The sequence below is a fragment of the Apiospora hydei genome (assembly GCF_038363865.1).
Source record: "Apiospora hydei strain CBS 114990 chromosome Unknown utg000011l_segment0_segment0, whole genome shotgun sequence".
NCBI lineage: Eukaryota > Fungi > Ascomycota > Sordariomycetes > Amphisphaeriales > Apiosporaceae > Apiospora > Apiospora hydei.
In genome coordinates this window covers 690,377-703,792 of record NW_027117370.1, presented here as the reverse complement: position 1 = coordinate 703,792, position 13,416 = coordinate 690,377, and the positions used below count along the sequence as shown (strand labels likewise).

Sequence of the window (13,416 nt, the reverse complement as noted above, 5' to 3'; positions counted from 1 at the left end):
GGCTCAATCGCAGGCGAGAACGCTAAACTTAATCCATGCTGCTAGCACCTCACCGCCTTTGACCCAGCTTGCACTCACTCACTGTAGCCTGTAGGTGGGCTCACGCCACAGCACCAGCACCAAGCACAGCACGGCACAGGCACAGGCACAGGCACAGGCACAGGCACAATCCAGCAGCCGGGCTCGCTTAAAGTGATAAGGCCCAATTGAAGGGCCCCCAGTCCAGCCAGTCCCAGCCAGCCGAGCTTTGTGAATTTGGAGGGCGAGAGCTTCAATTTGTATCGCATGACATAACGACGTCAACACAAGAAACCTCTCTTTTTCTTGCCCCTCTTGTTCACCACATCCCACGCCGACACCACCCAGGTCAGTTCCTACAAACAATCTTTCCGACAGCGAACAATTGATATTAATGCCGTCATCTACAGCAAATCCAACCCACCATGTCTGATACCTCGGTTCCCCGGCCTTCGAGCGCCGTCTCGCGCCCCGTCAGCGAGGCACTTTTGAACGAGAAGGTAACGCTCTCCCTGCGACACTGCCAACTACATACCCAGCTGCCCCTCGGGCACCTTGCACGATACCTGGCTACACCTTCCCGGACGGGAGTGGCAGGAGTAGCTCGAGCTTTTGCTAACCAAATGTCTGTCTACTCCGATAGTGGGATCGCTGCCTCTCAACATGCTCATCAAGTCCACCCTCGGCCTCGGCTTCGGCGTCGTCTTCTCCGTCCTCCTCTTCAAGCGCCGCGCGTGGCCCGCCTTCGTCGGCGTCGGTTTCGGCGCCGGCCGTGCCTACGAGGAGTGCAACTGGAGCCTCAAGCAGGCCTCGCGCGACCTCAAGCGAACAACGCCCGCATAGACAACCAACTGCCTGCACAAACAAGGAGAAGGGAAACATCTGGAAGCAGCAGAGGTAGCAGGAGCAGAGGGCTGGATAAGGCATGCCAGAGTTCATGGACTAGCATCACTTACCAAATACTGCCCACTGTTCAGAACCGAGGAGCGAAGGAACCCGAGGATGATGATGGACGGATGGATCAACGGAGAGACGCTGCTTCAAGGGCTGGCTATCTGTACACGGGACCATCTCCATCAACCACCTGTCAATTTGTACATACCTGCACCGCTAGACCGAACAAGACGAGACACAGAGAGAGTGGACGTGTGGAACGGAAATGGGGCAACTCCGGGCCAAAGATGGCCTGGGGCTGTATTTCTAACATAATAGACGGTTTTTTTTTGTTGACGCAAACTCGGAACGATTTCAGAAACTGAATTGATGTGCTAGTTCTAGCGAAACTCGAAAGATGCAGACGCTGCAAATGATGCTATCCTGATGATACGCTTGGTGGTCCCTCAAAGGGAAACCGTCCCTGAACTCCTCCAATCAAGTATATATACCCTGACCTCCCAGAATCATGACGATTACCCATGAACGATAGCAGGTATAATTAGACCAACCAACCTCCTTCTGTTTATCCCACCCTCCTTCTGTTTATCCCACCCTCCTTCTGTTTATCCCATCCTCCTTCTGTTTATCCCATCCTCCTTCTGTTTATCCCATCCCCTTCTGTTTATCCCATCCTCCTTCATGTTTATGAGAAGTGGACGCGCCATGTTACTTTTTGGTCGACTCCTTTAGCTCGATATGCTCGATACCGGCCTCCAAGCCCAAGCCCAACGGCTGCTCAGGGTCCTGCAGAGTATCCGTGTTGTTGTTGTTGTTGTTGATGGCCTGGTCATCTTGGCCGCTGCTGCCGCCCCAGTGCCAGTTGGAGGGCCAGTGCCAGTTGGAGGGCCGCCACTTGCTTGTGCTGGCATTGGCATTGGCACCCTCAGTGGGATCGCGGAGCGTACAGGCCCCGATGAATGGAAAAAACACGGCAGCAAAGATGATAGGAACAAAAATTGCGGCGTAGAGCCCGGGACTGAGTTCATTGGATCCTGTGACGAGGGGTGGCCTCGGTGCTCAGAGTGAGCTGCTGCGTCTGCCTTGGTACGAGCATGTTGTCCATGATTGGTCTTGTTGTTGTTGTGATTGAATGGATATGTGAATGTTGTTGTTGTTGGGGAGTGAAGCAAGTGCTTGGCACGGTCATGTTGTCCATGGCTGGCTCTGTTGCTGTAATGATTGAATGGTGATGTGGAAGTGAATGTGAATGTTGTTGGGGGAGTAGTATGAGTATCTGGTAGCGGTGATGATGGCTTGGGGTATAAGAGATTGAGAAGACGTCGGCGTTCCTGGTGGACTCTAAGATGTTCTGGAAGTAGGCGGTAAGTTGGACGGTTGTGGAAATACTTGGGAGGTTTTCTGAGACGACGGGCGTGCAGAAGAGAGGTATTAGTAGTTCCTGGGGTGGGAGGGTGGCTCGACGGCCCAGATCTGGGACGTCGTCAGGCGCAGGGCGGCCAAACGTCCTTGCCGTTCGCTTGTTGGTTTGGGGGAGGTGGTGGTACTCATGGCGGCGGCTGGTGGGAAGGCGTGTAGCTGAGGTAGGTACATGTTGACGTCGTGTTTTTGGCATTCGATGTAAATAGGTACGTAGGGTAGGCACGCCGGAAACGTGGAGAGAGGTTTGTCTTATACAGGTACGGAGGCAGGAGCGAACCAAATGCTCAGTGTCAGCGCTCAACTATTGCAAGTGTGCATGATGATGTCCAAGAGAAACTTTTGGTATTGGCTGCAGGTGTTCATTGTGTTGGTGATCGCTTGCCAACAACGCAGTTCTGGTAATGAGGAAAGAGGTATTAGGTATGGCTTCTCTTTCTGTAAATAAATACTGCGTTGTGGTTCCTGAGGAGACATCAACAAAAGTGCTCCTTGCTGGACTGACCCAGCTCAGCGATTGTCAACAGGTCAGGATCACTCTGGTTTATAATCGGTCACTGCACCCTTGCGCCCTACACCTCCTCCTCCTTCTTGATCTTCTTGATGTGACGGTCCATGGGCCCCTCCTTTTTCACCTGGACCTTCCCTTTTATGCGACGCATGTTCCGCATCATCGGCATGTTCTGGATCTGCATCGCTGAAGGCGTGGTCCTCCTCCTGCATCTCCCCTGCCCGGATGCCTCGAACAGCTCTCTCCACGTGCCGTTCTTGACCCTCTCGTCGTCTCCGTTGATCCCCACCTGATACGCCGTCTTCATGGCGTCCAGACATACCTTCCGCCGCTCGTTGAAGTCGAACATGGGCTTGGGATAGGTCCCCTCTTCGCGCTTGCTCTTGCTATCGCCACCAGCTCCAAACCCACCGTCGCCCTCGATGCGGACGCCGGCCTTGTCCAGTGCCGATAGTGGCGCCTTCCAGGGCTCGTAGATGTACTTGGCGTCGAGATCCTTCAGCTCCGGCACCCAGCGCCGCACGAAATGGCCCTCCTTGTCCCACTTCTGCCCGAACGCGATGGGGCTATAGCACCGGAAGTACTGCGAGAAAAACGCAGTACAGCTGAGCCACTGCCAGTTCCCCCGCATTGCAAGCCGGCTCGTGATCGATCAGCCACTCCTCAAAGACATCGGCCCCCTTTCCCAGTGAATATAACACCCGCCCCTCGTCAAGAAACAAGCGACCGAGTGCCGCCCCAAGTGGTGGATCCAGCCGTCGTGCTTGAGCTGGCGCATCAGGGCGTCGATCCAGGGGGAACCCCGTGACCCCGTGCTTCCAGCGCTGGAACCAGCGCTCCGCCTGCGGGGAGTCGGCGTGGTACTCGCCGCTGATGGCGTTGGTTCCCGTCTCGGTGCCGTGCTCGACCTTGGAGGGGAGGTGCCAGGGGGATAAACCGACAATAAGGATTGTCGTAGGTTTGTGTGAAGGGTGAACCGATGGCGGCCTGCGCGGCGAAGTACATGTCGCGGAACAGCAGCTGCCCCGTCAGGCTCTCCGGCGGCGCGGAGGCGCCCTTGTAGCGCGAGACCAGGTCTTGGACGCGCCAATAGAACAGGCGAGGGGACAGGGGCCGAAGTGGTGGTGCGGCGACAAAAGAGTGGTGGATTGCGGCTCGAATGCAGCGGGGCTCGTCTTGGGTTTTTGGAACTTGGCGGCGTACTCCTCGTCCGCGATGATGTGGTCCAGCATCTTGAGGGCGCGCGTCTCGCCGCCGCGGTGGGGCGTGGTCATGGGCGCGAAGCCGAGCTCCTTGAGGACCTCGGGGCGGAAGTCGCCGTGGGGGCCTGCGATGCCCGTCTTGTAGGGCTTGAACTCGCCCTCCCTCACAGGGGCGTTCAGGTCCGGGTCCGCATCCGGCAGCTCCTGCTCGAAGTCGATAGGAGTCTCACCCGGATCCGGCAACGACGTGGGCGCCGGGATGGGCCGCGGGATGGCGCCGACTTTCTTGCCCGCGGCCTGGAGCTGTGTGATGGACATGGTGGGCTTGCCGCCATGGCTGGCCACGATGGCGTCGCTGTCCCAGAGGGTGCGGCCGGACCGGGTCACGGTCTCGACGCCGGCATCGCGGGCTAGATCGGACACGACCCGGTCCCGCTCCCGGGCGTAGGCGTCCGTGTCGCGCTCGAAGACGAGATGGGTGATGCGCCAGGCTGTGAAGAGCTTGGGCAGCAGGGTCTGCGGGGCCTCGCGCAGGACGAAGAGCTTGGACTTGGGGTTGAGTTTGGTGATGGAAGCGGAGAGGTCGTTTTGGCAGTCTAGTCTAGGGGGCTAGTCAGTCTCATAGAACATTCCACTGAACAAAGAGAAGAGAGTTTGAGTTTACAGAAATTGCCATCGGTTGCCGCTGCCCTTGGAGTGGTAGACGTAGTGAGGGTCGAAGGTGAAGATGGGGTATAAGACGGCGGGCTTGAGGTCCAGGGCGGCCTGAAGCGCCGGGGAGTCGTGGAGGCGTAGGTCGGTGCGGAACCAGTACAGGACTCGTGCTTCCTTCATGATTCAGGAATTCGTATATACGATGTATTCATACAGGTAATTAAAGATTAAGGATGCGACTTTGTGTCGCTGGATACGAGGTTCAATGTTGCGATATGCCGGACTAATAGCATATTAGTTTCTCGGCCGAGTCCATGATGTCAGCAGTTCAGCCACACCGGCTCGGGTCTACGAGTACGGAGTAGTATATAGTAGTGCCATGCACCTCTTGAAATCGAATTGCCCTCTGGCTGCAGAGTCAATGGCAACGCTGGATTACTCTTCTTACAGCACATAATGGAAAAGTTGTTCTGATTGAAAATTGCTGTGAGAGAGTACTTGGTCACCGAAATCCGAGAGCAGTTCAAGGAAGTTGTATTGCTTGCGCATGTATCCCTTTCTGGTAGAACTGCTCAACGCACTTGGCTGGACCTCTTGATACATACGTGCATACAGCTAGGCAAGACTGGGAGACTGGGTGAGGGGTTTAGGTTCGATTACCTGACAGCGCCACTGGTATTCCCTTCATGTTTTGTAAGTTGGTGGCTTTGGGGATGGCTGCAATGGCTTGCCAAGCTGCGTGTATCATCTCGCCCTGAAACGACAACTCTGAAGAAGCACCAAGAAAGTCTAGCTGTTTTTCAGTTTGCTCATCTCCTCCAACCCCTCCAATGGGAGAAGACGAGGAGAGGTTCTAGATCTGCGCTTACGCAGGAACGGCGTACGGGCAGCTGCACTCAATTCTCTGGGGAGTGCCTGGGGGCCCTGGTTCCCTGGTTGTGTGCGGAGGTGACACATAACAGTGTAATATCCCGCGCAAGTCGCCAACGGATCCTAGGTTTGGTGCCTGGAAAAATATCTCACATAGGTATTGGAATGGTGGCAGATGATCAACAATAACCAACGACCCTGAGGGAAGGCATGGCATAGCATGGCAATTTGCAAGTTTTTTTGCTCACTCAGCTAGCGGGAGGGGAATGCTCTTGTTCTTACTTAAGCATAACGCATAATGGCCACGGCAGATGCGACGATGCTTGAGCAGGTGAACCACCCACCCAATCCAACCCGCCGCCAATAAAAGTAGACTACTGGCAAAAATGCCGGAGATGGAGAGAGATCTTATGTAGATTGGGGTGGCACCCTCCGAGCCTCTCTCTCTCTCTCCACTCCTCGTCGTCGTCCACGCCGAGCGCCGGGATCGAGAATTCGTTAATCCAACACAGAAGCTCGTGGCCTTTTCTCATGCGCATATACGAGGGGTTCCACATACGATGTCTGTTCATGTATTTGTAGATTGAGTTAGGTGGTAAGAGTTGGTGATCACCGAACCCGACGACCAACACGACGACGCAAGTTGCTGTTGGCAAGATCAGCAGGGGGAGGGGGTCAATATAATTAGAACTGTAATTATATATTCCCTTCAAGGAAGCCAAGGTCCCAATCGGGTGTATTCAGAGTGGGTTAAGAAGATGCAAGTCATGCGCAGGCCTGGCTGATCATGACCGAACCAATGGGGTCCCATGTGGAAGGGGGGAAAAGAGAGGAGATGACACTCTTTCTGAGAACAACCCATTTGAAGCCAGAAGTAGCCTAGAAAGAAGCCAGCCAGACACACGACATGACACGACACGGCACAGAACATACATGCATGCATTTATAGTTCAGGGGGAGGGAGGGGAAGAAGAAGGTCTCGTTTATTATTGTGCTTTTTTTTCTCGCTTCTCACCTGAGTGCGGGCAAGTAAATTCTTCTGGCTTGGACTTGGATCCTCCTAACACATGTCGATCAGGTTGATTAACGAGAAATGATGATCACGAATAATGAATGTTTGCTCGGCCAATTGAATGCGCAGATCTTCAATTTTCTGGCAACTCATCATTTTCGTATCAGACTTTTTTTTACGGGTAGAGAAAAGTCCAGGCACCCAGACATGGGAGATTTCCCTCTTTTGCTGCACGGGCGCTGTTTTCCGGCCGGCCGCCCTAGGATCTGTGTCGGGGGCCAATTAGGCTTCTGATTAGGGGGCAGTCAACAAGTCAATTGATAAACCCCACCATGGCGCCCTCCACCTGCACCCAGCAAGCCATAGCAAGTACCTAGTGTTGCGTTGCAGGCCAACGACCAGTCCAATTGGCTGCGACTGGTGTGTGTTCACTTTGTTTCAGAAACAGCAGCAAGGCAAGGCGAGCTTGAAACCTTGGTCGAGCAGAGCCGGAATGAAACCCCACCCATGCGATCATCAATGGAAGCCGAGCTGCAGTGTGAGCACATTGCGGGCATCGTAGCATGTAGGTTAGCATGTGTCGCAACCTGCAACCTGTGACCACTCAAACCAGGCTACGTATGGATTTGGAGTGCAGTGCATCAGGTGTGGTATGTCGGAACAGCACGACAGACAGGACAGCAGGTCAGTCAGTAGTTGGGCAGAAAGCAATGATTGAATGACGGTGGGTGGGAAGTTGCGAACACAGACGGAAAACATCATGCTGACGTCCTGTTGCGTGATCCCTGGCATTTCAATCTTAGTAGGAGAGTGCAGCGCGAATGCAGAAGGGCAGTGGGGATTGATTTGTATGCCAGTCCATGGACCAGACTGGAGAGTAGGGACTTGGGACCGGCTAGAGCCTAGGACTGGCTGGTGCAAGGGTCGGGACGGGACACGCTGAGATCCCAACCCCAGGCTTGCCCAGGCCGGCTCAATCTAAAGCGACATGCAATGACCAATGACCAAATCCAAATGGACCCCATCTGCTGCTTGACAACCAGACCACCTCGGGACGGCAGTCTGGTCTTGGTCTGCATGCGCCGCGATGCACTGCGCTCCAGTCATCTCGCAAGAAATTGTGCAGCAATAACCCGTTCATTAACACAACGAACAACCTCACATATCCATCTCTTGCACCATCCTCCTAACCTCCCCCATTTGATGATGGCACCTTGTAATATACACTGTACCTGTACCTGTACCTAACGAAGCCCAGCCATCCTGTACCATATCGACTGATTTTTGTCTCTGTATCTTTCTTTTTCTCGTTTCCAATTCGATTCGTCTCCTGCCATTACGTACGACAGACAGCACTACTAGGCAAGGCAATCAAGGGACAGCAAAGCAGAGCAAAGCAAAGCGGCAGCTCTACTTGTACGGCAGTCGTCTGGTCTCGACTTTCTTGCCTAGCACCGACCTCTAGCTCGATCCCAAGTCCAAATTCCTGGACTAGCCTCCCGCGCATTGAAGACCTGACCCGTCCCGAACCCAAGCAAGCCACCCCCAATCCAATCCCCCTTGCGACTACTAACCAGCCCAGGCCAGACCGGTACCTACCTACTGTTGTACTGTACTCCTAGGTACTGTAACAACCCAAACAAAAAAAAAAAGTTGCGACTCACTTCTCGACGAAACAACTGCATGTCATTCATTCATTCATTCATTTACACCCAGTAACGGTACGACTGCCGGTCCCTATCATCATCGTCCTCTTCTCTCTGCATGTTGGATTCGCTCTATCCCAAACAATCGGTCCGCCGCGCCTCGTCTCCGGCTCCCAGTGACCGTCACCGCTGCTGCTGCCAACCAATACCAGCCCGACTCGCTCGATCCGCCCTCGTCCAACCTCTGGCTCTGGCTCGTCCCTCATTTCCGCCTCAACCTGCGAGTCTCCTAGTAGTACGGCACCAACCCGACTGCCCAGCATGACGAGGCCATCTATTGTCCGTGCCGGTGAGTGCTACTTCCCTGACTCGGCATCCAGCTGCGGCACTGCCTCGATTTATTTTCGTCTGGGGAACCCAGCCTGCCGCTTTTCCTTAATATCATCTCTCCCCATCTGTCTCTCGCGTCCCTTGCCAAGGTCACACAGCCACAGCCTGGGAAGGGGAGGGAGCAAGGGACCAGAGCCCAACCTTGTCATTTATTATTTCCCCGACAACATTCGCACCCAACTGACCAACTTGCTCTTTCGCAAAAACAGACTCGATCGACCTCCAAGACCCCGACAATCCCTCTGCCAAAGACCACAAGAATGCGACGGCAAACGGCCAACCTCAAGTAGCTCCTCACCAAGCAGAGACGTTGCGCGAGGTCGCCGCTGAGACGAAAGAGGAACGGAGGATTTCCTGGGCCAATGGAGACATTGATCTTCAAGCATACGCCGAAGAAATGGAAGCAGCCGAGATGGACGCAGACGACGACGCCAAGGCCCAGCAGCGGGACGCCTTGGCCATTGCCCAGAATGGAGGAAGCGGCGCTTCCGACGACGGCGATATGGATACCGACGCAGATGGCGATCTCGATGACGACATGATGGACAAGATCTCGAGCTCGCCCTCGATCGAAGATGGTGGGTGCCCCCAGAGCTGCCGCCACCTTGCTGGCCGGCACGCGTCGATTCCTTGCGAAGTCGCTTCTCGCACTCCCCTCATGTGCTTCCGGGCTCCCCCGTACTCAGCGAGGCCAGGTCCTCTTCACCATACCTCGAGCATCCTGACTACTTGCCGCTGGACAAACAAACCCCCCAAGAGAGGCAGTCAAGCAAGGCTTCTGCCCGCGATACCGTCGAATCGCATCATCATCATCACTTAGGCGAGTATGCCGGACCGGAAAGGACTCACTCCCAGAACAATGTGGACGACCGTGACAAATGCGACTACGAAGACCATCCTATGGGAATACAGACTCGGCATTGTGAACCAGTGTAGGACGCTGTTCCAGTGGACGAGCAAGATGATGACCTGGACTGGGAAGATGTGGAAGAAGAACACCCGGCGGGATCAACTACCAGCAAGCCAGCGACTTCCAATGTCGCCTCGCCGATTCTCGATTGTGCAGATGCCGATACATGCGCCATTCTGGGGTGGGAGAGGATGACAGTATCATCTCTCCATACGACTTTCTGGTTCCGTACCACAGCTCCGAGGATGATGATGACGATGACTTTTCTTTGCCTGATGATTCCAGATACGTCGATTCGGGTTGGGGTGGCGAGTGCTTACAAGATACAGAGGACATTGATTTCGAATTCGTTTACGCCCTTCACACCTTCGTCGCCACCGTGGAAGGACAGGCCAACGCCACTAAAGGGGACACCATGGTCTTGCTCGATGACAGCAACAGCTACTGGTGGCTTGTCAGAGTTGTCAAGGATAGCAGCATAGGTAAGAGGCCCCTCGGCGCTGGTATGGACGCGTCCTGTACTAACCGAAACCAGGATACTTGCCCGCAGAACACATCGAGACACCGACGGAGAGGCTGGCGCGTCTGAACAAGCACAGGAATATCGATGTACGTACTCGCAGCGATCATGCACACATCATATGGCGCCTTTTGTTTACTAACGAGAATCTCAGCTTGCGGCTACGATGCTTGGGGATCAAGTGGACAAGACCAAGAACTCCCTCAAATCGGCAATGCGGAAACGCAAAGCCAAAAACGTGACTTTCACAGCGCCCACCTATGTCGACTACTCGGACTTTGACTACTCGACAGAGGAAGAGGATGCCGACGGCGATGTGCCTGGTCACCAGGCCAAGTCGCAGGACCAGGCCTCAGCAGCCGCTGGTGGAATGGAGGACGATGAGAGCGCTCGAGTAGCGCCGCTCAAGCCCCGATCTCAGCAAGCCAATGCCGAAGACGGAGACGACATGGGGGCAGACGATGATGACGGCAGGGGCAGCGATGAGATCTTCGATAACAAGTCGGCGACGCGAACCACGAAGAATGGCACGGTCAGGAACACGGATTCCTTCTTCAAGGACGAGACGGTGGAAACTAAGAAGATCACACTGACTCCGAACTTGCTGCGGGATGACGGTACCGATGCACGAGAATCATCTGATTCAATCTCGAAGGAGCTGCGGCAGAGACCCAGTTTCGAGAAGGAGTCGTGGCCGACAAGAAGGAAGACAAGAAGAAGAAGGACAAGAAGGACAAAGAGAAGAAGCCCAGCGCGATTCGCAGTTTCTTTTCGCGGAAGGATAAGAAGAAGTCCACAGAAGATGACGACGAATCGTTTGGCAAGAGGTCCATGGACGTTAACAGCGTCGAGACTGTCGACGAAGACAACAACTCGCGTGCGGCTGAGGTGGAGTCTCCCGACAAGAATGGCCCACAACGGAGCGTTAGCAAGCTTCAGAAGCAGCAGGCCAGGACGGAGCCCTCGCCCACCAGGAAGCCGGGATCCACGACGATGGAGCTGGCGCAGTTCATCAACTCCGAGAGCAGACCACCTAACAATGTGGCCAATGTACCACCTACGGGGTTGAGGATGGTCGATGCGGACCCGGCAGAGAGCGAGAAGGCGGCGGCACTGCAGACGAGCTACGGCAAGCCGCAGAAGCTCAACCGGGTCAAGGGTCGTCTCGATTTGGATGATTTCGACACGTCCGAGGAGGAGGAAGACGATGACGACGACTTTGGTGAGCCAGGACCTGACAAGTCTGCGCCTGCACCGCAATCGGCACTGGCGCCATCGGCACTTGCGCGTACTCCGGAGTCTCAAAAGCAACCGCCCCCGCAACAGCAACAGCTACAACAGCAACAACAGCGAGCTGAGGAAAAGCAAGCACGACCTACTCTACCAGGCTCCTACCCAGACAGCTACCTCAGCACGCAAACGACAGGTTCACAGCAGACGATACAGAGTGCCAATACACCTCAGCCGATGGAGCGACTGTCCGAGTCCCCTGTGCACGTGTCGCCTATCGCGTCGAACAACCCGCCTGCGCTCATGGGAGACAACTCCAGCCAGGAAGACCGATCGTCGCCTATCTCGTCTCCGTCACCAGACGTGGCGGATGTCGACAGCCGCGGCCACCACCCGCAGGATTCTATGACATCCACCTCGGCCACGGCCCCGACATGGAACGATGACAGCCTTCGGGCCTTCTTCGACTCCGGCACGGACATCCGGGATCTGCTGGTGGTTGTATATGACGACAAGACCGATGTCCCGCCGGAGCCAGATCACCCGATTGCCGGAAGCCTCTTCCGTGAGCAGAATGCCAAACTGGCAGAAATCACCACAGTAAGTGTTCACATGCCTTCCCTACAAAACTCACATTGGCAACGAATGCTAACCTCGACAACAGCAACTGGACAACATGCTGGGCGACTGGCTGGCCAGAAAACAGCGACTGCGGGGCGCTGCATGATCTACGCCTATACTCACCCGTTTGCCATGACCGACCTTTTTCCTACTTTGACTTTTCCCCATCTGCCTGGTCTGTAGAATACATTCAGCCGTGCCACATCGAAGACACCGCCGACCTGATGATGGGTTGCTTTGATGATGGACACCCAAGCATCCATCGCAAATGAGCGACGGGGCGGGCCCAAGCGATTTTGTTTGGTCGTTTGGAGGCCCTCTACAGGGCGTGCATGGACCGTCTTAAGCGACGATGACGTCGACCACCCCCTTTTTTTTTCTCTTTCATTTCTTCAGTTTTTTTTGTTTCGCGACCAACACCTGGCGTCTGGGGATTTACGGACACACACTGGCTGGAGTTCGGCAGGAGACCGCACCGGTCATTCCCGGGATATGAAACACAGCAACTATACCACGGATTTAAAGCCTCGGCAGCGCGGCTTTGCCATATTTTTTTCTTTGTTTAGAACGAAATTCCATGATTGCAACCTTCAACCCACCCTCCGGAGGTTTGAAAGGTAGTTTGGGACTGGGGGGAGAAAGGCAGCCGGAGCAGCAGCAGCAGAGCGTCTCGTTGGGAAAGAAGTGGGAGGGATCGTTTAGGATGGAAGGGAAGAGAAGGAAGAAACGGAGACTCGGGCTATAAGCCATGCCATGCATGCAGCCAGCATGATGGATGGATGGATGTGACATGGACGGGGTGCAGCAGAAAGGAGTCCACCTTTCGACCAGCTTCTGTGGCTCCCCTCTGTGCATAAATAGCCGTTTCTCATGTAGAGGGACTACTACGACGACCGCCAAGTCAACACGACCACTTGTACAAATTGTTGTTTGGGCATATGTAGTAATCTATGATACACCTTCTTCTACAACGTTCCCGTTGGTTGTCGGAGTGAAAATCCATGTGTGATCTTCCCGTACCTTGCTGTCGAGCGAGATGGGATCTCCCGCCAGACGTGCCAACTTGTGGTGGGTTTGTCCGTCCGTTGAGTACCTCATTAGTGGCCTCGGGCCGTTTCGACTTGGCCTGCTTGGCGTGCCGCTGCTTGCTTGCTTATGAGAGAGATTAGAAATCACTGTGCAAGAAGTCAAGTCTTGCCGCGACTGACTGATTGATAAGAAAGGTGACGAGATTAGATGAGATGGATGCTGGCCAGAGCCTGGTTGGCATGGGCAGGGTGGCTTCTGATACCGGACGGCGGACGCGGGCGCCACTTTATGGAGACAGGCCGGGCCGATTCGAGGGAGGGATTTCAGAGAGTTGGGACTTTTGGCTCCGTGCTCGGGGTCGAAGGCGCTTCTGCTCAGAGAAGGTGGCCCACAAGGGAGCCCAGAAGGAGAGGAGGTCGAGATGCTAGCTTATTGCTTCTTAGATTTGAGCCTTGCCTCTTCGAGGAAGAACGCTGCAGGTGTGAAATGA

At 54.9% G+C, this 13,416-nt stretch overlaps 4 protein-coding genes across 4 annotated transcripts; 2 read left to right on the top strand and 2 right to left on the bottom strand.

Moving 5' to 3' along the window:
• Positions 1-425: 425 nt before the first annotated feature.
• PG997_015419 (uncharacterized protein) lies at positions 426-861 on the top strand (the record flags this gene model as incomplete). The annotated part of the gene is made up of 2 exons (XM_066819733.1): positions 426-518; positions 622-861. Exons 1-2 carry the CDS (start codon positions 444-446, stop codon positions 859-861), a joined length of 315 nt encoding a protein of 104 aa, XP_066660618.1. The 5' UTR covers positions 426-443.
• Positions 862-1,620: 759 nt separating this feature from the next.
• On the bottom strand, positions 1,621-2,527 carry PG997_015418 (uncharacterized protein; the record flags this gene model as incomplete). The annotated part of the gene is made up of 2 exons (XM_066819732.1): positions 1,621-1,946; positions 2,302-2,527. 2 exons carry the CDS (start codon positions 2,525-2,527, stop codon positions 1,621-1,623), a joined length of 552 nt encoding a protein of 183 aa, XP_066660617.1.
• Positions 2,528-2,903: 376 nt separating this feature from the next.
• Positions 2,904-4,878, bottom strand: PG997_015417 (uncharacterized protein; the record flags this gene model as incomplete). The annotated part of the gene is given in 5 exon segments (XM_066819731.1): positions 2,904-3,425; positions 3,439-3,829; positions 3,846-3,918; positions 3,951-4,645; positions 4,709-4,878. 5 exon segments carry the CDS (start codon positions 4,876-4,878, stop codon positions 2,904-2,906), a joined length of 1,851 nt encoding a protein of 616 aa, XP_066660616.1.
• Positions 4,879-8,547: 3,669 nt separating this feature from the next.
• On the top strand, positions 8,548-12,003 carry PG997_015416 (uncharacterized protein; the record flags this gene model as incomplete). The annotated part of the gene is made up of 8 exons (XM_066819730.1): positions 8,548-8,575; positions 8,826-9,194; positions 9,374-9,548; positions 9,599-10,008; positions 10,062-10,135; positions 10,201-10,663; positions 10,714-11,876; positions 11,941-12,003. 8 exons carry the CDS (start codon positions 8,548-8,550, stop codon positions 12,001-12,003), a joined length of 2,745 nt encoding a protein of 914 aa, XP_066660615.1.
• Positions 12,004-13,416: the final 1,413 nt, after the last annotated feature.